This window comes from Tauraco erythrolophus, chromosome 2 (genome assembly GCF_009769465.1).
Source record: "Tauraco erythrolophus isolate bTauEry1 chromosome 2, bTauEry1.pri, whole genome shotgun sequence".
Taxonomy (NCBI): domain Eukaryota; kingdom Metazoa; phylum Chordata; class Aves; order Musophagiformes; family Musophagidae; genus Tauraco; species Tauraco erythrolophus.
Genome location: NC_141466.1, coordinates 38,493,040 through 38,516,111, shown reverse-complemented (window position 1 = coordinate 38,516,111; position 23,072 = coordinate 38,493,040). Strand labels below are relative to the sequence as shown.

Here is a 23,072-nt window from a genome sequence, read left to right as displayed (position 1 = left end):
CGGACTCCGCCTCACCGGCACCGAACTCCCCCTCCCTCCTCGCAGCGGCGAAGCGTTTCGGCGGCGGCGGCAGCACCCGCCCTTCCCGGCCGGCCCGCGGCGCGCACCGCCCCCCCCCCCCGCTCCCTCACGCAGCCCGCCGGCAGCGATCGGGAGCCCTCCGCGCCACGGCACTCCCGCCCCGCACGCCCACCGCCGGGAGGATGGGCTGCGGGCGGCGGCACGGCAGCCCCCGAGCTCCCTGAAGCCGCGGAAACAAAGGGAGCGAGCAGCAGCGGCAGCAGCCGGGCCGGGGTGGATGCAAGCAACCATGAAAGGCTGGGTCTCCGCCTCCTCCGCTGCTGCCAGAGAGCTGCCGGCTGCTGCTGCTCGGAGGACTACACTGTGAAGGGGGCGGAGGAGAGGCTGGCTCGGTTTGCCGTGCAAAGGTAGAAGGTGTAAGGGAGAGGCGGAAAGAAAATGTCTTCTTCGGTGGGGCCCCGCGGCCCTCGCCCGCCCACGGTGCCCCCCCCGATGCAGGAGCTGCCCGACCTGAGCCACCTGACAGAGGAGGAGAGGAACATTATCATGGCAGTGATGGACCGGCAGAAAGAAGAGGAAGAGAAAGAAGAGGCCATGCTCAAGTAAGCAGACACCAGTCATTCATTCATTCAGGCACTCATTCATGCGCCGATCGCCGGCGGGCGGGAGCGGGCGCTGCCCACAGCGGGCGCCGGCCGGTGCCGGGGGCCAGCCGGCTTCGCCCTGCTCGGCGGGCCGCCCCGCAGGGACCCTTCAGCGGCGCTGGCGCTGCGGAGCCCCGGTCCCGCTCTGCTCCCGACCCATAACTTCCTCCTCCCCGGCCGTCCTCCCCCACCCCGGGCAGCTCGTCCCGAGGCAGAGCCGCGGGGGGAGCCCGGCGCGGCGGGACGGAGCGGGACGGCGGCCCTCCCCGCCCCGAGGGAGGCAGCGGCGGGGGGCGGGCGAAGGGGCGGGCGGAAACCCCGACATGGGGTTGAGGGGCGCGGTGGGATTCCTTTGGGGTCCCCAAAACCCCGCCTCTCCCAGGAGGGGCGGCTGGGTGGGGTTTCCCTGCGTGCGGGAGCCTCCGTGGCTGCCGTGCTGCCGCTGCCTGGCTCGGCCTCCGCTGCCGCCCGCCGCGGGGCTGAGGCGGCTGCCCCCGACCGCCGCCCTGTCCCGCCCCCCCGGCTCCGTTCGCCCGCCGCCGCCCCGCGGCCCCAAACGCCGGCTCCGGCCCGCCCGTCGCCTGCTCCTGGGCGGCAGCTCGCTGTGGGGACAGCAGGGCGTTCGTAATTAGGAAATAAACGCAATTAATTAGTCGCGCTGCTCGTTACGGAGGGGAAGCGTGCGTGCGTGCCGGCGGGACGGAGGGGGGGGTGGGTTTATTCCGCTGCCGGCGGCACGGGAAGGGGTGCGGGGAGTGGGTAGGTGCCATGTTTGGAAACCAGGTCCCCACAGCCTCTCTTGAACCTTTTCTCTCTCATCCCCTCCCACATCCTTGCCAAACGGCGCATGTGACCACATTTTCTAGCCTCCTCCGTCAATAGGAGGCTTCAAACGTAACGTTTCCAAATTGCCTGCTGCGAGTGATGAGAATAAACAGATTGGAGCTGTGGCCTGTGGGGGAGAATCAGGGTTTCTCCTCTTCTGACTACCCGTCAGGCCTGTTCGCGCTGGGGAGGGAATGGTGGGAGAGGTGACTGGAATCGTGCAAACCTCTGACGTTACCCGGACCCTCCCTGCCACGGGAGGTGTATCCTTACCTCGCTGTCTTCTGGTTGCGCACACCTGTGCTGGGAAGGGATGCTCTGGGGGCGTGACGTGATCTGGGTATTTCTTTTGGCAGCATCGGAAATACCTGCTGGAGCGATGGTGGGTGCCAGCTCTTCCCCCGTGGCTTTCTCTGAGCAATGGAGGGACCCACCAGACTCCCGGCCTCGGCCCCACGCACTGTGCGTGGTGAAGCCGGGACAGCGTTTCAGTATATCGCTGCCTCTGTCCTTTCCCGTGGGTGCTTGGCTCTGAGTTTTCACGAGGGCTACTAGAAGTGATTACATCGGTGGGTACTGAGGCCCAGCTGCTAGCGTGGCATATTGCCGAGGAGACGGCTGGGAGCGTGGTGTTGGATCTCAGTCCTAGATGAAGAGTTCAGTTTGCTGTCGCTGTTCATTACGCTTGGGGTGTGGCTAGCCTTGGAGGTGGGGTGGTGGAATTAAGAAATGTTTTATGAAAATGCATCGTATTAGTCAATGTCGGGAAAACGTAATTGAAGGATCCCTCCTCGGTTTCTATTTATCAGAAGAAAATTAAATGAAGGAGTAGTTCAAAGGCTCTAAACTACATTTATCCTTCTCCCATTCCTTGTCCTCCAGCACAGCTACTTCCCTATAAATATTTAGCTTTTATTCTGTGAAGAAGATTACTGGTTCTGTGGTGATGTTATAGAGCAATGCTATAAATCTTACAGTCGCTGCAAGAATAAACTTTTGTTGGTAGAGATGGTAATTTCTCAGCCCTGTTCTTGTTAACATAGAGTAGAGGATAAATTTTCCTGCTTCCCCACCCCCCCCCCCCCGTTTTTTTTTCTTCTGCTCTTCTTTTGTATTGGCATTTCTGAATTCTGAATGGATATTCATTTTCTGTGAGATTACGGGAATCTTCAGCAGTTTTACTAAATTAATTTAGGACACTTCAATACAATTTTTAGAAGAGGTCAAAAATTGTGCTTTGTGATTTCAACTTGAAATTACTTTATATTATCTTCAAAGTTTTGTGGTACCTAAAGTTAAAAGTGTATTTCCTTACAACAGTTCTTTCAAATCATGCGAATAGCAGTCTAGGCTCTCTATTGGTCTGAGAAATTGTGATTTTAAATATTTTTTTTCTTTATTTAAAGAGCCAGAAATTAATAGAAAATATACTGGGAAACTTACAAACTTGTATACTCACTTTTGAAGTATTGTTGGTTTTCAAGAATTAGGTCACAGCAAATGGTTTTCATATGGATTATGATTCGACTCTTAAAGAGAGCCACTAGATTTTCTAAGATCATTTGCCTTTTCTGTATGCAGAGCACTTACTTCCTTTTTGGGACATGAGCTGGACACGTCTTTTCAGAGAGTACCCTTACAAGATTGCGTTTTGGAACAATTTACTTCCATAATTTTGTAGAGGTTTGTTACAAATATACAATGGTGCTATCCAGATGACACAGCTATATTATAAAAGTCATATATCATCACTGTCCCTTCCTGTTATCTTCAGTAAAAGTTTTTTCTGATTATCCGAATGTCTCAGCATAATAGCCACCAGTTTTCGTTTAAAACCACCTGGCAGAGAAATATTTCTGTCTGTAACACCCACATGCAAATCTGTAATGTCCCCTGGAAGTGAAGCTGATCTGTGTTACAGACTATGCTACCTTCCAATTCCGGGCTGATCCACGGCCGGATACATGCTGTCTCATGAATCATAAGGGCTAAAAAGGGTGCAGCGTTTCTCTCCTTTTCTGGATAGTTAGCAATAAAAGTTTCTAAACCAGTACTTGTAATTTTCCTTTCCAGTATTCCTCATGGCGGAAAACTGTAGAAAGAATTATTGCTTAGACTACCGTATGCTTCACACGATGATCATAAAGTTGTGGATCCAAGTGAATTTGAGGTGTTTCTCTGAGTAGACCACATGGATTTCAGGAGAAGTGAAAGTGATTAGGGTCATGGGTGAAGAGGCTGTGTCCCTCTCCGCCGGGTCTGTACCTCTCTGTCTCCTGAGCCCTGTTTCTGACTCGGAGCTAAAAACCTTCTTGTAAAACCTCTCTGCCAGTTCATGCTGACATCAGCACACACTGCAGCGTGCCAGCCTGGGAGCAGGGCTCTGTTACAGGGAGCGAGACTATGGACAACGTAATGCTTTCGCTGCTTGTGCTGCAGAATGACAGAAATGCATGCTTTGGTTGGAAACCACCTGCTCGTCTGTTTCCAGGAACTTGCCCTATCGGTCAGTGTGTTGGCCTGCTGAATTTCCTTCAGCGGTCTGGGGCTATTGGAGCTTGTCATGCCCTTGGGATAAAGGCATGCAACTTGTACTGGCCAGTGTGACTTTCTTTTTCTAGGTATACATGGTCAGTGGCAGAGACCTCGTCCTCCCCTCACCCATCCAATATCAGATGTCAAGCTGCCATGTGTGGTGTTCGTTCTGCTATCCTGTGACCTGCTGAATACCTTGGAGCAATGTGTTGAGGAGTTAGGGCTTTTGCGAAGGTTCCTCCTTTTGCTTTTTCTATGAACAGGTGTACTTTGACATGAGGAACACTTTAACATTAGCCAATTGCCTTGAAATTGCCTTTGCATCCAAAGACAGGTTTTCCATTCCCACTGTAATAGGGGCAGTGTCACTAGGTGCTCCTGAGAGCATATCCGTGCTGTTGTGCAGTGAGGAGTGGTCCCAGTCTGGTGTATGGCACTGAAGACTCAAATCCACATACGCACTTTGATGCTTACCTGGCACTAAGTAGAAACTGAGTAGAAACCTTGAGTGCAGTCCACAAAATCTTTCCATAATGGTGCACCTGAGAAGCTTCGTGTTCCTGCATCTCCAGGGCATATAGGACGAAAGCATGTGAGTGCCTTGGCTGCTGAATTGCTTGGTGTTTTTGTCTTCTGCCTAAGCCCGTTTGGGAGTCACAAACTATGTCGTCATATGCTTAAATCCTCTGAAAGATCTGATGTTAATACGGTACCTCTATAATGTGTATTGATACTCAATGCTGAATCCAAAGTGCTGCCGTCACATCGACGGCTGCTTTCCTAACACACAGGGGATACACAGCGTTACTGCTTCCAGCTACTTCAAGCTGCTTCAAGCCTGGTGGTTAACAAGTGGTTATCTATGCCCAGGACACTTATCAGCCTGAAGAAATTGTGTCCTAGACAAGTGCCATTGCATTCTAACTTAGTGGAAACAGTTTGGCTCCCCATACGGAGAAGAAGGAAAAGTTTATGGGCCCAGGAGCCTAACTCAATGTCAAGCCCCGCAGGGAGAGCTCTCCTTGCAGAGGAGCTGTCTTGCTCTCATGCTGCATGCTTCTGGTTACCCAGGGCTGGTAACGCAGCCTTTTTTAAAAAAAGGCAGAGAAGTTTAAAATACTGAGAGGTCTGGGAATAGGAAGCAGGTCCTCGTCCCTCCCAACTGAATGATCTCATCTTGGAGCTTCAGAGCTTTGCCTTTTTGCTCCTCTATGGTTGGGAGAGCTTCACCTTCCTGCATGCCACACCTTTAGCAGCAGGATGGAAAGCAGTCTCTTGAGTAGATGGGGCTTTACGATGGTAGACTCAACTCTCATCCACTAGTTTCCCTGTTCCACACTGACTGTGCCAGATTTTGTTTGTATCTCTGAAGACTGTAGTCTCTAGCAACTCTATTTAATTGGAGCTTGGCCTTAAATAGCCAAGCTTCTGCTACTCCTGTATGAATATGTGTTTGCTTAGGACAGTGGTAGAATGTGCCATGGCCTCCTCTGCAGACTAATTCACACTGGAGGCATTTTTTCCTGTTTTACATGGTTGATACTCCTGTAGCTGAAAGGGAAGAGGTTTGTATTGAGTGGCTGATGTGTCTAGCTTGTGAAGTCCAGGTGTGGCCCTACAAGTGACTCTGATGTCACTAACAAGTTGTGAGGAAGCATAAGAGGGAAAGTTTTCGACGAGGCTGAAGAGAGAAACAAACACTCATTTGCAAAAATGGGGGGAAAAAATATCTTAAAGGGAAAGTAGTTTAGTAGTTTAAAGTGTACATTCAAACACTAGATAGCCTGAGACAACGGTGGTGTTTGTGGGTATAAGGTGCCTGGCAGTGAAACAACCCCGGTTAATCTACAGCAAATTTCAATTATAGACAAATCACAGAACTATGTATATTTATATGTATGTACTCAAGCTGAAGTTTGCTTGTGCGCAATTGTATGCCTAATCTCGTTGAGTCAGTTAAGTACTAAGTGCAAACCACCACAGCTGTGAACACAGCTAGTCGAGTTCCAGTTCTGTTCTCTGGTGGACTCTCACAGCCCAGCAGGACCATACACTGGGACAGCCAAAGTACTTTTCTCTGGCCCTGGTGGAACAGTAGCTTATCAAAGGGGGAACAGCTATAAATCAACCTTAGACAAATTTTGGCCAGAAATTAGAAGAAGCTTCCTGGTTACCATGGCAGTCATTTTCTGGAGGAAATTTAAGTGGAGGCAAAAGCTCTCACTACCCTTCTGATGGGATTTAAACAGACTGTGAAATAGATTGTTCACCAAGGTAGTGGCAATAGTAGGAAACTTAACTCGGAGACACAGGAGGTTCTTCGTGGTTTGTAACTCTAATTGACTCGCTTTTAGCAAGTACTTGAAACCTTCCAGATCTTCAAGGAGTTATTTCAAGATTTGCCATGGGAGTGGCAGTTAATAATTAGGGAGAAGTTGATCCTAACACCCTATTTTGACCATCTAGTGCAGTACACAAGCTTAATTTTAGTAGAATTTGGGTCTGTAGAATCAACAGGGATATTGGAGCTGCTCGCTTTTCAGGGCTGCCAAATCTTGAAGTCACTTCAGTTTGTGAGAATCTCTGTTTCAGAGATTGCAAGATAACCCCTATATAATTTCCTGTGTGCACCTGGAAGCTTCCAGCCTGGACTGCTAGCTGTGTAACTCTGAAGATTAACAGATTGACCAGGAGGCATGTGCTTTTAACCCGTTTCCGAGACACAGTTTCCCTTCCTCTCAATTTCTAACACTTGGACCGCACCTAACATTGTCAGAAAACATTGAATACTGCTGAAAACACAGTGGCAACTGCTGCCACCCTTATTTCGTATAGTACTTATGGGCAAAAAACGGAAGCCGAGTTCCAAGACCTTCTTAGCCTGAATGCTATAAATCCCCTGATGATAATTGCCCTTTCATAAACAGTAGGGAAGAGAGGTAGGATCTTTCTTCATCCCTTCTGTTGAAACCGGGCCACTTTGCAGAAATAAAAGCAAGAGTCAAGGGGCCATCATGAGGAAGTCTGTCTTTATCCTGTCTTTAGGATAAAGGATCTAAAGCCTGTCTTTAACCCCACTGAGAAGACAAAGGAGGAATCGACAGTTCTGGGAACTGGTGGTGCATTTGGCACCAAGGAATTAAAGGATAAAATAGATAAACAATACTAAGACTCCCTCCTCTGAGTCAGACTCCCTCTTACTTATTCTTTCCATGGTCCCATCAGTCTCTCTTTCTGTGCAGTGGAGCAGGAGGAATGGAGGATACCCTCACCTCTGCTGCTTGAAAGCCTTTATTTCTTCCTTTGTACTTACTTAAAGGGGTTTGGAACTGCCATGTTTCAGGCTCTGTGGTGGAGCAGGGGGCAGAGCGCAGGTTGTTTACTGTGTGCATGTGTGGTTTAAGCCCCTAGAATCACCCAGACAGACTGTTCAAGTATTGCCTTGTGCCTCTTCCTGGCAGTGCTGGCTCTGATCCTGACACTTGAGTGTACAAATCCATGGTGAAATGATTTTACTCCTGGAGGACTGCAGGAGTCTGGAGATTGCTTAGTCCAACCCCCTATTGAACAGTGCAGAAACTATTGTTGCCTTTTGGCCAACGGAAACATCAGAAAGAATTGAAAAGCAATTGAGCCTTCAAGTTTTCACCACTCTGAGAGGGCAGGTATGGCCAGAAAGGTGTCCTGATCAAAGGAGGCAACTGTGGTTACCCCAGAATTGCAAGGAGGGTTTTCATGACTTTCAGGGAATTTTAGAGAATTGATAGTGATTTTTAAGCAGGAAGGTGGACTGAGTAGTCCTAGGAGACTACTATATACAGTGAAAATGTATTCACAACTGCACACAGTCATGCAGTAAGGCAATTATCAGACAGTCTTTGACTGTTCTGCTGGAGGTCCATCTCGCTGCCAGGGCAGGAGTGGGAGACTGTCAGCAGACAATAGCAGATTAATAGGAATTTCCTCAAAAGCTATAGAAGAGCGGGAAGTGATAGGGGATGACAGGCAGTAATAAATATCCATACTATATTCTAGACATGGGCCTCAGATTGGCGTATGTTGACATTTCAGAAGGTCTGAAGTGCACGCTTTTGTCCGGAGCTGTTCTCTGGCCACAGTTTCAGTGGTTTTGTTGGAATGCACAGGGTGTTATTTCTGTGGATACGTCTTCCCACATGATTCTCCACTTCATACAAGAAGCCTCCAAAGCTTTGTGCCCGGCTATGTCTGACATTGCACTAATACTTTCTGACTAAGGAGTCTGTGAGTCTACAAATTCATGGACATTATCTGTCCCCTGCAGAAGGCTGAAGATAAAGACTGGGTGAAAGAATGTGATCTCTGGGCAGGAACTTCTCAGAGTACAGAGTTGTTATAAACCCAGATCTTAAAAGGAATTACGCAGAAGAGGCCTCTTCTCTAGAGGGGGAATGTACCCTCTGATTGGTTGTTTTTCTGGAAAATTGCAGAGAGAGAACAACATTAAGAGAGATTTGAAATTCTCAGTCTTGTCAATGCCCATTTATTTCTGAAGACTCGTGAAGAATTTTTTGGATCCTTGGATACAGGAAAGCAACTAACAAAGATGTAGCGTGCTTCCTGCATCAGGTGGTTGCTAAACATTTTAAGACTTAAACTTAATACCTTAAGAAAAGGCTATTTAAAAACACTGCTGCCCTTGTATTCAGGCGCATTGGGATGCTAGTGTTACCGAAGGTGGAAAATGACAAAATTGAAATTTCGTTTTGGTTGCCAGGAGTTAGAGCCAGTTATAATTTTTAGCCAATTTTACCTTCTCCTTCATTCCACCCAGTGGTGCCCGCTGCATTTGTCTTCTTCCTTGGGCCTACCAGTTTTAATTAATAGATGCTGGCGTGCAATTACGTTTTTGGGGAAAAAGCTTGAGTGCCTGCAGTTTGACTCTAATTCCCAGTGGTGATAAAACATATAAGAAAATTTTATGTAATCAGTTACAAACACAGAACGGTTTCAGTCTGCTTTTTGGAAATATTTGCATATAATTTACAATTACTGGAATGATTACACCTGATCAGGGCTGCGAGATTTACCCCAGTCAGATCCATGTATTGGATCTGTAAAGATGCAGATAGCTTATCAGATCTCTGCATCTGTCAAGAGTTACAATTGTTTTATCCCTTTTCTTATATTTCATATATATGGTAAAATATTATGCAATGTTTATGGTGTTGCCTAGTTTTGGAATCTAGGCAGTAAATGTTAGTCAGAGTTATTTTGGTTTTCACAACAAACAGCAGGAAAGAATACCACTATCAGTTTGCTGTAATAGTTACTTAGGTAAGACAATTTGCACAACGCGATGGGTTAGCATTGTAATTCTTTGTACTTATAACTGAAGTAATCATCCTCGAAATTTGATTGCATATCAGATACTTATGTCCAGAGAGAGTTTTAAACAAGAAAGCCGTGTTCCAAGTAGATTTCCTGGCGCTGTTATAGAGGCAAGAAAAGCTAGTTGCAATTTTCAGAATAATGACAGACACAAAACCATTCATACACTTGCCACTTCAGCGGCATGAGGAGACATGGCGCGGTGAATAGCTGTTTCCAGACAGTTCGAGATTGAATTAGAACATCTATTTTGGCACGTATTTCTGAGTTTGTTCACAGCAGGTGGGTCTTATTTTCAGTGTTAGGACTTTGTGTGCTTTGCTTACGATAAGCATTGTTAATACTATTGAAGATAGGGGAGCGTGCCTGTCTCTGTATGTTTTTTTTCACATATCTGTAATAAAAATGAGTAGTGTTTGAAATCTCCTGATTTTTTTTTTGTCTGTCTTTCCTATATTAAGCCCTGTTGAAATCACCGAAGGTCAGTGAGAGTTGCTTTTTGATCAGGGGTGAATCTAGCAGATAGAGCTACACTTTTTAGTGATGACAGAGGTCATCTAGCAAATTAACTGTTTCAAATTTTGAGGATCTGGGGTGTAACCAAAGAATATTTTTCTCTGTATTTTGGGCTTTAGATAAACACCAGATTCTAGTTAGAGCGGTGGTTTAAGTGCCTTGCATCAAAATACAGTTATTTACTTTAAGGTCTTAATTGAGAGTTATTTTTTTAAACCTCATTATGTGAAATTTATTAGGACATTGCTCGTGAATGGAACACAGCCCAACCACGCTGTTTTAGTGTAAGTACTATTATATTGCAGAGAAAAAGTCTACTGCTCTTCTAGCAAGAAATGGAACGCTCTTGTTTGTTCTGAGAATTGCTAATGGAAGTCTTCACATGCTTGAGTGACCTAAGTGTGAAGTGTCTTCTCAAGTGTTTCTCTTGGTTACCAATACTGCATACTCTGAATTGGTCAAACAAAGAAATTATGTACCTAAAAGTCTGTCTATATCTTATACTAGCAGGTCTAATAAAAGATCCTACGTTTTTTTTACAAACCTGGTTTGGCCTATGAGCCTGGCAAGCATTACAAATTTTCTAGCCACTGCTCATGAAAGTTTTGTCTATGTTTTTGTAAAACATATATTAATTCTAAAGTCTTTGAATATACTGTGAAAGCTTCAAAATCATATCAGTAAACTGGATTTCGTAATATATTGATACATCATTGTCTTTCCAGATATTTAGCAAACCTGAAGTCCTGTACTGTACAAGCAATCCAAAGGTTTAACTGTGGGCTGTTTGCACCAGTATGTATGCATCATGTGGAAGTGTTTTACAGATCAAATGATCAGTAATAAGACTTTTGAGAGAAATGATAATGAAGCAGTTTGTGTAACAAAAGACCATTTTGGAACTGGATGATTGAATATGTTTAGCTGTGTTTTGAGCCATGATTTGTTAGTATAACTGTTTTCTTTTGACGATTCCATTGGTCTTGGAAAAAGCATCAAGACCTACGCAACACCAGACACAGTAGTTGTCTGAGCTTTCTGATATATATTCTTTACACAATTTCTTTAGCACTTGCATGTACTAAGAAAGCAGTCAGAGTAATTTTTCATTTATATTCGTTATTCTCTAGGTTTTTAATTAGCCTTTCATCTGAAGTTATTTTCAAAATAAAGTCATTGCACTTCTGCATATTTGCAGTATTAACTTTAGAATCATTTTCACATTTGACATCAAGAGACTAAATTTTGTACTCTGTAAATGAAATTGCACAGACGTAGATGAGAACATACTGTGAAAGCTTGAGCGATAAAAGGATATGATCAATGTATGAGTATTTTAGTTACTTTAGGCGATAAATCTCCTTGGTACTGTTATTTATTGCAAAAATTTTGACATTGCATGACAAACTTCAGCTATACAGTTTAGTGTTCGGCTGGCTATGTGTTTTTAGCTATAGATGTAGAACAGGACGGCAGCTGGTTGATGGAGTGCATGGTGCATGCGGGTAGTCAGTTGAGAAGAAAGGACAGAATTTATGAGAACTCTAGATCATCCTAGTTTAACTCTATTGATTCTGGCCCTGGATGCCACCTGCAAAGTATCAGGGTGATGGGTTTGCACTTTATGGATGAGAATTAGAAGAGATTTTGTATGTGTATGTGTATGTGTGCTTGTGCCTAAGAATATGGAACCAGGATGTACGGAAATATGTCCAAGTTGTTTTATAGACTTTAATTGCAACATTATGTTGCTTAGCATCGCTTAAAAGATGCAGAGTGCATTGATGAAGTTTGATCAAGAGCTGAAAATTGGGAACAATTTTGCCTGCTCTTGTATCATGGGGACGGGTGACACAGTTGAACAAGTTGCTGCCATGGACCAGCAAAACCTCGTGTTGCTGTGGGCCTGTGCCTCTGCTGAGTTTGATTAGCTTTGGTGAATCTTTGCCTTGGAACAAGTGTCACTGGAAGCACACCTGTTAAGACTGGAATAGACTTGAGTGTTGTTGAGTCTGTTTAGATGGGCTATGTCCCTGTAAGTGTTGTATTTTGCAGAAAGGAGCACATTTTTTTTCAAATGGATTCAGTAACTGTTCAGTTACTCCTCAAACTTTACGTCAAAAGTAAACTTTAGAAAAGTGAAACCAAGGCATGACTACCTGTATTTCTTAAGAAAAACCCCGATTTACTGCTTTTCAAAACTGTATCTGTATTTTTGTAAATTACTTTGTTTTCTGCATACCCCTAATTTCCTGCACTCTTAATTGTGTCTTTCGTTTTTCTTTGTTTTCTCTAAAAAGCTGTTTTTTGATATACTCGTAGAAAGGAACAGTGTTCGCTCAGAGGTGGAGATTGCAGTTATATGAATTGATTCGGATAGTGTATATGTAAAAAGTGTGTAAATTCCTTTGAGATCAAATGCACAGTACATTTTTCTTATATTTCAGAGCAAAATTAGATATTGATTTTTTAATGAGAAATCTATTCTAAGAATATAGAACCTCACTAGCATATTATGATTCTTGTATTTGTGGTTTTAGATAATTTGATATTGATTGTAGTGTTTAAATGTAAAAGCTCTCACATTTATAGGCAAAATCTCTTCATAATATATTTTGCAAATTTTTTTGTAAAACTACGTTAGCTTAAAGCAAAACATCCTCCCTTAAAAAAGTGTTTTTCGAACAATTGCAGCACTCACCGTAAAATAACTCTCAGCAGGAACTGTTTGGATTGGACTGACTAGTTCAGGGAATCAGCAGTGAATTTACAGGTTTGTTCACCTGTAACATCCCTTTTTCCGATGGGGATGTTTCAAGTTCTAAACTTGTCCCTGTCTGAACAAGTTTAAATGGTCCATGTGGAAAAGGAGCTGAGGAGTTCTAGTTACGTGGCAGATGAGACAGTGCTCTCTCTTTCATCCGGCCAAGGTGATCTGATTCTTTCTATCCTGGTGTTTGTCTTGTATGGGATCAAAAGTACAAAAGCTGAGATTTCCTTGAGGCAAAGTAAAATTAATGAGGTTAACAATATAAAGGAAGAATCTTGAGGAGAATAGCAGCAACATTAGTGCTTCCTATTATGGAGAGGGTTTGTCCTCTTATTTTTTACAGGGTTTGCAGTTTGACAATGCTTTCAGCTCTCCCCTTGCAGAATTTATGATCAAGAATGTTTTTTTTTTTCTGTCTACATTTAAGTGTTTGCCATATTTCTCTGAAATCAAGACCCTGTCAGAGTGATTCATGGTTTCTCTCACCTTCCGTTGGACTACTGCAACATATTGTACATGGGATTACCCTTGAAGACCGTCTAGCTGCTCTCATACCGTGCCTTTTTACTTTTCCCTCTGCTTCCTGTTGCATGTATTTCAGCTTAAAGCAGAGTTTTCCTTCCTGTGTGTGGTAGAAGAATGGAGGTCAACTGAGACTACAGAAGAAAGCCTTCTTAAAGTAGAGAAGACAGGGAACTTCCACATGCAGCTTGAGTGGAGAGGCCCTAAATTTGAGAGCTTTCTATGAAAGCCAAAGTTTGATGAACTTTCTGCGAGGGCAACTCGCTCGTTATGTGAAAGCTGCAGAGGTGGAAAGGAACTAATCTTCCTTGCAATTTACTTAATGGTGTAAAATACCAGGTGTTAAATTTTGAAGACAGGCTCTTGCATGTCTGGCATTCATAAATAAAGCAAGAAAATCAATAAGTGACTTCAGTAACTGCCACCCTTTTGACTCTGTTGTCAGAGGCCAAGAACTGAACGAACAAGAAAATTAAAAGTGTTTTCCCTGAAGGAAAAGGAAAAGCAGTTTTTCCTCCAGGCTGAAGCTGAGCCAGTGAGAGTACAGGAAAGCTTTCTTTTGCTGTGTTACCATAGTTTGTCTGACTCTAGCAGTCTATTATTTTTTTTTTTTTTATTCTGCGAAGTTGTGCCCTTCTTATTTGATATCAAGATGTTTGTCCTTCAGAGAGCTGTAGCCCAGGGCTGTCAGCCTCCTATTTTTTATTAGCTTCCAAAATATTTTCTGTTACATTTTATAAACCTAAAAAGTACTACTACTGTCTGTTCACTAGAAGACAGTTCAAATCATGCCCCGTAATACTGTAGTGCTTCCCAATTGAATTCTGAACCAATTTATGGTGCGTATGTTTTTATCTAATAATATATTTTTCATTAAGGCTTTCAATTTTACTTACCTTCCAGATGTTTAAATCATTGTGGTTACACTGATGTATCTTACATATATATCTTTCCTTTTATATACAATATATCCGGTACATCAGAGTTCAATCTGTAATATTTCAGGAACACATGCAGTTTTTTCTTTTTCCTCATTCCAGGCATTATAATCATGCTATTGATAAAATAAAATCCTAGACAAATCAAGTGAGTTAAAGAGCTGTTCTGTACATATTAAGTTGCGTTTCTGTTTAAGGTGAGCTTCCTGCAAAACTGTAAGGAAACCACAGTGTTGTTCAGTGCAAACGTCATGCCCAGTTCGTAAAACGTCACTAAGAGGACCAACTGCGATTGGTGTTCAGAGGTGCAGAGCGCTGTCGCGTTGTGGTTGAGGGTCTCTGCACTGTCCCTGGAGGTGTGGTGACAGGACGGAAGCCGTGCTTGGGTCTCCCAGAAGGGGATTTTGTTGTCTAAACACAGGCATCTGCTACTCTTTGAGGTGTCCAGTGGTACCCCTCCTTGTCTTCAGGAGGGAGGAGGGGATGGAAAGCTGGTTGCTGTTGTAAACTGGGCTTTGCAGCAGGGAGTGGAGGGAGCTCGGGAGCAGGCGGTGGTTTCTGTAGATGACTGGTGTGGAGCTCCCCCGAACACATCATGGGTGGGTACTTCCTCAGCTGGAAACAGTCCCTGGACCATCTGGGTTTTGTTGTTAGACATAGACAGTAACGGCAAAAGCTTCAGCTCAGTTGACGGGTCTGTGCAGCAGCCTGCCACTTTCTCCAGATTGCTCCTGCGGGGTTTTTGAGATCGCTATCTTCCTTCAGAGATCTCTCGTTTCTCAAATAATATTATGGCTATTGAGGTAAAAGCATGTTTCCCTCCGCATGAGAAGCAGTACCTTTTGAATGTGAATTATCATTAAACTGCCATCAATGAAAATGCGATACTTTGTTTGATAAGATCCTTATTTGTTTTATTGTGTTAAACCTGAGTCTCATGCTGGCTAAGGTGTTTTAAGGATCCTCACAAGGCACCACTAGATTAGTGAGAAAAGACGACAAAACGGTCGGCATTTTGTGTTGCGCTGGCAAGGCTATTCAGCAAAAAAACTATGGTTGCTTAGTTGCTGTGTGAGAGGAAAAACGAGGAGAGAAGATGAGAGCGAAGGCTATAGCCTTGCGAGGGATGGCAGGAAAGGGAAAAGTATGCGACAAGTGAGGAGGAACTGTAAGAAAGTACGCGTCCTTCAATGTGCAAAAAGTTGGACTAGGAGGGCATATAGGTGGGTCTGTAAGGATCAGACAGAGGAGGAATATATGACAGGGAGAGATAGAATCATAGAATCATAGAATGGTTAGGGCTGGAAGGGACCTTCAAAGGTCATCTAGTCCAACCCCCCTGCAAGGAACAGGGATATCTCCAACTAGATCAGGTTGCTCAGGGCCTTGTCCAACCTGGCCTTGAACGTCTCCAGGGATGGAGCATCCACCACCTCTCTGGGCAACCTGTTCCAGTGTTCTACCACTCTCATAGTAAAAAATTTTTTCCTAATATCCAACCTGAACCTACCTCCCTCTATTTTAAAACCATTACCCCTTGTCCTATCATAACTGGCCCTCCTGAACAGCCTCTCCCCATCTTTCCTGTAGGCCCCCTTGAGGTACTGGAAGACCGCTATAAGGTCACCCCGGAGCCTCCTCTTCTCCAGGCTGAACAGCCCCAACTCTTTCAGCCTGTCCTCATAGGAAAGGTGCTCCAGCCCTCTTATCATCTTCGTGGCCCTCCTCTGGACCCTCTCCAACTGGTCCATGTCCTTCTTATGTTGGGGACTCCAGAACTGGACGCAGTACTCCAAGTGAGGTCTCACGAGGGCAGAGTAGAGGGGGAGAATCACCTCCCTCGACCTGCTGGCCACGCTCCTCTTGATGCAGCCCAGGACGCGGTTGGCCTTCTGGGCCGCAAGAGCACATTGCCGGCTCATATCGAGCTTCTCGTCCACCAGTACTCCCAAGTCCTTCTCCTCAGGGCTGCTCTCGATCCAATCACCACCCAGTCTGTATTTATGCCTGGGATTGCCACGACCCAGATGTAGGACCTGGTTAAACTTCATGAGGTTGGTACAGGCCCACCTCTCCAGCCTGTCGAGGTCCCTCTGGATGGCATCCCTCCCTTCCAGCGTGTCGACGGCACCACACAGCTTGGTGTCATCGGCGAACTTGCTGAGGGTGCACTCCATGCCACTGTCCACGTCACCGACAAGATGTTGAAGAGGGCCGGGCCCAACACGGACCCCTGAGGGACGCCACTTGTGACCGGTCTCCACTTGGACATTGAGCCGTTGACCACTACTCTCTGAGTGCGGCCATTGAGCCAATTCCTTATCCACCGAGTGGTCCATCCATCAAACCCATGACTCTCTAATTTAGAGAGAAGAATGTCGTGCGGGACAGTGTCAAAAGCTTTGCACAAGTCCAGGTAGATGACATCCATTGGTCGACCCTTGTCCACCGATGCTGTCACCCCATCGTAAAAGGCCACCAAGTTGGTCAGGCACGATCTGCCTTTGGTGAAGCCATGTTGGCTGTCACCCACCACCTCCTTGCTCTCCATGTGCCTTAGCATGGTTCCCAGGAGAATCTGCTCCATGACCTTGCCAGGCACAGAGGTGAGGCTGACCGGTCTGTAGTTGCCCGGGTCCTCCTTGTTCCCCTTTTTAAAAATGGGGGTTATGTTCCCTCTCTTCCAGTCATCGGGGACCTCGCCAGACCGCCACGACTTCTCGAATACAATAGCCAGTGGCTTGGCAACTTCATCCGCCAGTTCCTTCAGGACCTGCGGATGGATCTCATCAGGTCCCATGGACTTGTGCACCCTCAAGTTCCTCAGATGTTCTCGAACCTGGTCTTCAAGTACAGTGGGCGGTGGTTCATCCTCACAGTCCCTGCTAGTTCTTTCCACAGCTTGGGTGGTAAGACAAGAGGCTTTACCATTGAAGACTGAGGCAAAAAATTCATTGAGTACCTCAGCCTTCTCTATGTCCCGGGTAACCAGAGCACCAGTATCCTTCCGGAGGGGGCCTACATTCTCTTTGGACTTCCTTTTGTCCCCTACATACCTATAGAAGCATTTCTTGTTGCTTTTTATATCCCTTGCCAAATTCAATTCCTTCAGGGCTTTAGCCTTCCTCACTTGATCCCTGGTCACTCTTACAGCTTCTCTGTATTCCTCCCAGGCTATCTGTCTCCGCTTCCACCCTCTGTAGGCTAACCTCTTCATTTTCAGTTGGTCCAGGAGCTCCTTGCTCATCCACACCGGCCTCCTGGTCTTTTTGCCCGACTTGTTCTTCGTTGGGATGCACCTCTGCTGAGCTTGGAGAAGGTGCTCCTTGAATGTGGACCAACTTTCCTGGGCCCCTTGTCCCTCCAGGGCCACCTCCCACGGCACTTTGCCCATCAGGTGCTTCAAGAGGCTGAAGTCCGCCTTCTTGAAGTCTAGGGTACAGAGCTTGCTGAATGGTTTCCTTGCTGCCCCATGGATCTTGAACTCCACCGTGTCGTGGTCACTGCAGCCAAGGCTATCCTTAAGTTTCACATTGCCCACCAGTCCCTCCCTGTTGGTGAGCACAAGGTCAAGCATGGCACCCCTCCTTGTCGGCTCCTCTATCATCTGCAGGAGGAAGTTGTCATCCACGCATTCCAGGAACCTCCTGGACTGCCCGTGCCCTGCCGTATTGTCTCTCCAACAGATGTCAGGGTGGTTGAAGTCCCCCATGAGGACCAGGGCTTGTGACCGCGAGGCTGCTCCTATCTGGCTATAAAGCGCCTCATCTGCTCTGTCCTCCTGGCCAGGTGGCCTGTAACAGACTCCTACCGTAACGTCCCCTATCCGTCCCCGTCCTCTAATCTTGACCCATAAGCTCTCTGTCAGCTCCTCCTCCGACCCCAGGTGTAGCTCCACGCACTCCAGCCGGTTGCTGACGTAGAGAGCAACACCCCCTCCTCGTCTCCCCTTCCTGTCCTTTCTAAAAAGCTTATACCCCTCCATGTTGACACTCCAGTCATAGGAGTCGTCCCACCACGTCTCCGTGATGCCAATAAGGTCGTAGCCCTGCTCATGTACACGCATCTCTAGTTCATCCTGTTTATTTCCCATGCTGCGTGCGTTGGTGTACATACACTTCAGCTGGGCCTCCGACAAAGCCGACTCGCTGGCTGGAGTGACAGGGGTTCTCTTGGGTGGCAGCATAAGTTCATTTGAACATACCTGTGATCCTTCCTCAGCCTCTGGACCCTCGGTGCTGGCACTGGCGCCATGCTGACAGCAGTAGGCTGAACTGTGCTCCCCCTCCCCCAGCAATACTAGTTTAAAGCTCTATGCACAAGTCTGGCAAGCCTTTGTCCAAGCACCTTCTTCCCTTTCTCGGTTAGGTGCACGCCATCTGCCCCTAGCAACCCAGGCTTCTCAAAATTTACCCCATGGTCAAAATACCCAAAGCCCTGGCTGTAGCACCAGTCCCTGAGCCATGAGTTAACCTGCCAGATACGTTTGGCCCTTGCAGGTCCCTGCCCCTCGACTGGAAGCACTGATGAGAACACTATCTGTGCCCCAGAGTCCTTGACTGCTGCACCCAGGGCCCTAAAGTCCCTTTTGATGTTTTTCAGATTGCTGACAGCTGTATCATTGGTACCCACATGAAACACCAGTAGTGGGTAATAGTCTGTGGGCCGTATGAGGCTAGGTAATCTCTTGGTAACATCCCTGATACGAGCACCCGGGAGACAGCATACCTCCCGAGACAGCGCATCGGGTCGGCAGATGGGTGCCTCCGTACCTTTTAGGAGGGAGTCACCCACTACCACCACGCGCCTCTTTTTCTTGGTGGCGCTAGTTACCACCCTTGTTGGTTGAGCTGCCTCGTCTTTCTCCAGTACCTCCCCCGAGGTGTTAGGTTTTACTTCTTCGGTCTGCAGAGTGGCAAAGCGGTTCTGCAGGGGTATCGTGGGGTTCTGGGGAAGCTGCTGCTTCTTCCTGCTGCGCCTGCTGCGCCGTACAACTTCCCATTTGTTGGCATCTTCTGCCTTCTTACTTATCTTATTTGTCAGTGGAGGGGTTTCTGGTTGGTGCACTGGTTGCTGCGGTTCGGGTGCAGACTGCGCCTGGAACCAAGCATCCAGCTCCCTTTCAGCCTCCCTGATGTCCCTCAGCCTCCTGACAGCCTCTTGCAGTTCAGCCACCTGCCGCAGGAGCTCCTCCACCTGGATGCACCTTCTGCAGTCAGGGCTGGTGCCTGCCCCAGAAGTAGGATCCAGGCACTGCCTGCAGGCCAGGGTCTGCACCGCCGCCTCTCCCCTTGGCTGTTCCGTCTGCACGGAGACATCGACTGCCGCAGGGGGAACCGGTGCAGACCTCGCGGCCGAAGCTGCAGCCCTTGCTCTAAGGCGGGTGTTGGCCATGTTATCCTGAGAACCAGGAACAGCAAACGTCCCGGGTCGGCGCCCTCCCTGACGCGCCCTGCCTGCGCGAACTGCCGCGCCCCTAGTTCTGCCGCGCCACGCCCCTGTTTGCCCGCTCCTGTTCGCAGCGCTCCGGGTCGCTGCGCTCCTCAGGGCCGTTTTCAAGAGAGGAAGGCTGGAATTAGCTAGGATGGGAGCCTGGAAGTAGTCTGTGAGTGATGCAGCTGCCTGTTCGTCTAGTGCAGAACAAGTGTAAAATAGCGCTTCTGCACATGGAGAACTGGGTAATGAAAAGTGATGGATCCTTTGGTAGGAGACCTGGGACTTGTATATTTATGTGTCCGTTTCACTTTGGGTTTGAACTGGAGATGGTTAAGCACACAAATCAAGGGGAAGTGAACATTTATTTTCAGTGTGAAAAATAAATAAATTAGAAGGCAAGTAGGTTCAGAAATGCTCAGAGTGTGAGCCAGCCTCATGACTGTGAAGAGAAGGATCTGAGTCATTAGGTTCAGATGCTTGGGGCTTGGCAGAGCTGCTTTCCTGGATCTCGGCAGGCTTGGATGGCGCAGTGAGAGCATCCGGAAACATAGGGTAGCTTGACCGAAGAAGGAACTGGACATCTCGGTGCATTTGAATTCAATGTTCTCAGAAAATTTTTAGTAGTATTTTATAGTATTACCTAACTACTCTTGGGCTGCCCCTAAGCTTCTCATTGAAAGGTAGGTCTATATGGAAGATGTGGTCTGGTTTAGCAAGAAGAAGGGTGGTTAGGTCTCCTCCTTGCTTGTAGCAGAGGACTTGGAAACCGAGCTCAGCCACATCTCAGAGTTCCTAAACCTAATAGTAGTAGTAATGCAAATTATTATTTTTCAAAACAATTTGCTGTGCTAACTCAGTCTCAGGATTTTTGAGGCCTTTGAATATTTGGAATTTGCTTTAATCTGATTACTTATAGGAAGAGTGCTTACCGTGATTTGGAAAGGGCCTCTGCTGTTACAGGAGCTGTCTGACAGAGGGTTGTGGAAAGGGCCCAAACTAAGAGTTTACCTTCTACCACAGTAAGCAGACAAAAGGGAGGTGAGGTATAAAGAGCACAAGTAGATCAGCTGTAAGGCAGCACTAACGTTGTGTTAGTCTCAAGGTTTGTAGGCAGGGTTACACGTCCCCTGCGTCTGTCCAGCCTTGTCATCTCCTGCCTGACATATTGGAGGTTGTGTGCATGTGCGTATTAATCTGTGCAGGCTCGGTGCCCGAGGGAATGGGGTGTGTTTGTGTGGTTTTGTTTTAATTAAAGGTGGCGTCTCTGCTTTTTGGGTGCGTGAAGAATGGAGCTGAAAGGCATAAGCTGAATGGGAAGAAAAAGGAATAAACGATGCTGAAGTTTGAGGTGAGCGTGCAAGTACAGCTGAAAGACTGAGCAGGTGAGAAGAAGGGAGAACAACTGGGGAAAAGAGATCACTGCACAGCAGAGACCTTAATCAAAACCACAGAAAGTGCTCTGAATGTGTAAAGGTCCCTGCTTTGCTGAATCAGCAGCTGCTCTTGGCTGGGAAATCTCCCTGGTGCTTGTCTGTAGTTTTTCCCCAATACCGCACTCTGGTGGATAGGGATGACTCTTCGGTCCCCAGGCAGGGTGTGGAGATCTCCCTGGTACATGTGTGTGTGTGTGGCTGTGCATATGCATATTATATATAGTAGTATGGGAGACAGCGTTAGAAAAATTTGCTCCAGTGTTTGAGATAAGCCACATAGGTGCATAATCTCATGGACTGCACAGAGTCATTTGGGGTGAGCAAACATGATGGTAGGCAGTCTTATTTTACTCCCTGTGCTCTTCGGTATCAGGGGTTTGCTTGGCTGCATCTAGCACTGATCCGACCACCTGGAACCTCTGGCTGTTTCTCTCTGCGTTTTTCCCAGTGGCACAATGGAAAGGGAGAGGAGACAGGAAACAGCATCTAAATCCTGTAGAGGCAGCATAGAAGTCTCTGCCTTGATCCCGCACCATCTGATCCTACATCCTCTGAAATAGCTGGAAAGGGAAAGAGGAGCATTGCCAGCTCTTTGTCGCCCTTTTTTCTTGATGTAGAAGACCCCATTTGGCTACAGTATGAACCTTATTTTCACAATTAAAGATTGTCAAACAATAACAGTGTGGTTAACACAGAACTAACCCTTCACTCTCCTGGGCTGATCTAACTATTTCTTTCCTCGATGTTAGTGAAAATAATGAGTTTGCCGAACTGTGATGAGAAGCAGATAAGCAGTAGTGTAATCCTGTATCTTGTCAGCCAGACGATGGATATGAAAGAGGCAAAGAAGTGTATCAGTGCTATGTTTGGGAGGGGTGGCTGCAGCAGACAGTCTTGCACTAAACTTAAGTTTTGACTGTTTTGGATGACCTTAAGGATAGAAGGATGCAGACTTTAATATGGAACAGGTGTCTGCCCCGGAGTGCTTGACAAGGGAGGCACAATGAAATCTCACACTGCAATCCGTGTAATCATGTCTTCGTAGCTACACAAGCAAATGTTACGGTTCACAGACTGCTGCTGACCACAAGTATGCACACAAGGATACAGCAGCCTACCCCATCCTCAAAAAAAAAGAAAGTTATTGAATGTGTGATATTCATTAGCCAAAAAAAAAAAAAAAGGGAGAGAGGAAAGAGAGAAGGTGGGAGAGAGACAGAGAGATACAAGTAAGCAGATCTGCTGGACAAAAAAGTTGAGGGAAATAGAATATCCTGGGGATTGTACTGAGGAAAGGGATGGGTATTTTAAGTCTGAGATATGTTGTAGCTTGAGACCAACGGTTTTGTATTTCTTCCCCACATTACAGAATAAGCACTCTTGATAGAAACAAAATTTTGACATCAGCTACTTGGTTTATCAGTGATATCTTGCTTCTATACCAACTCTACTAATTTAAGAATTTGGAGTTTCAGGAAGTCAAGATATGGGAGTGACGCTGTGATACATACATATCTTAGTGGTCATCCATTGCAAGAGCAGGATGATTAATGATACTAGTCTTCTGAAAACATCATTTTTTTCCCTTTCTTTTAAATTAATGTGAAGTACCTGAAAGATACCAGCCCTTGATATTGAGTTGTCTAACCACAACTGATAGACAATACCCAGAGCATGTGCTGGGATCCAGCAGTTCTGGAGGGGTCACTTGAAGAGATTTTATGATTCATTTCCCACATCTTTGGTGCTTTTTGTTGAACTTTAAGGGTAGGGATTTGCCAGAAGTGCTAACTGTGATGGGAGTTTGCTAATTCAGCTGCTTATTTGCCAGAAATTACAATCAAGACTGACTGATTTTTTTCCAAGATGCATTGTGCTGCCATGGTGCTGAGTATCACTGTATCTGGAAGACTTCTGGTAGCCTGTGACAAGTGTCAGGAGCAATTATCAGTCATTGTCATCCAGAAAATCTGTCATTGTTCTGCTAATGCTACTCTGAGATTCGTACTTCTTGATTTCAGTTTAAGAGAGAATTAGTCTGGATGTTAAGTTATTGGAGGGA

The 23,072-nt window shown here is 46.3% G+C and overlaps 1 protein-coding gene across 1 annotated transcript in view; it reads left to right on the top strand.

The window, feature by feature from the left end:
- The first annotated feature begins 459 nt into the window (after positions 1–459).
- The window catches only part of RIMS1 (regulating synaptic membrane exocytosis 1), a 349,852-nt gene continuing 327,239 nt past the window's right edge, over positions 460–23,072 (top strand). Inside the window, exon 1 of the mRNA XM_086625267.1 lies at positions 460–623. Within this exon, the coding sequence (XP_086481393.1) occupies positions 460–623 (164 nt within the window). The remainder of the gene's footprint in view (positions 624–23,072) is intronic.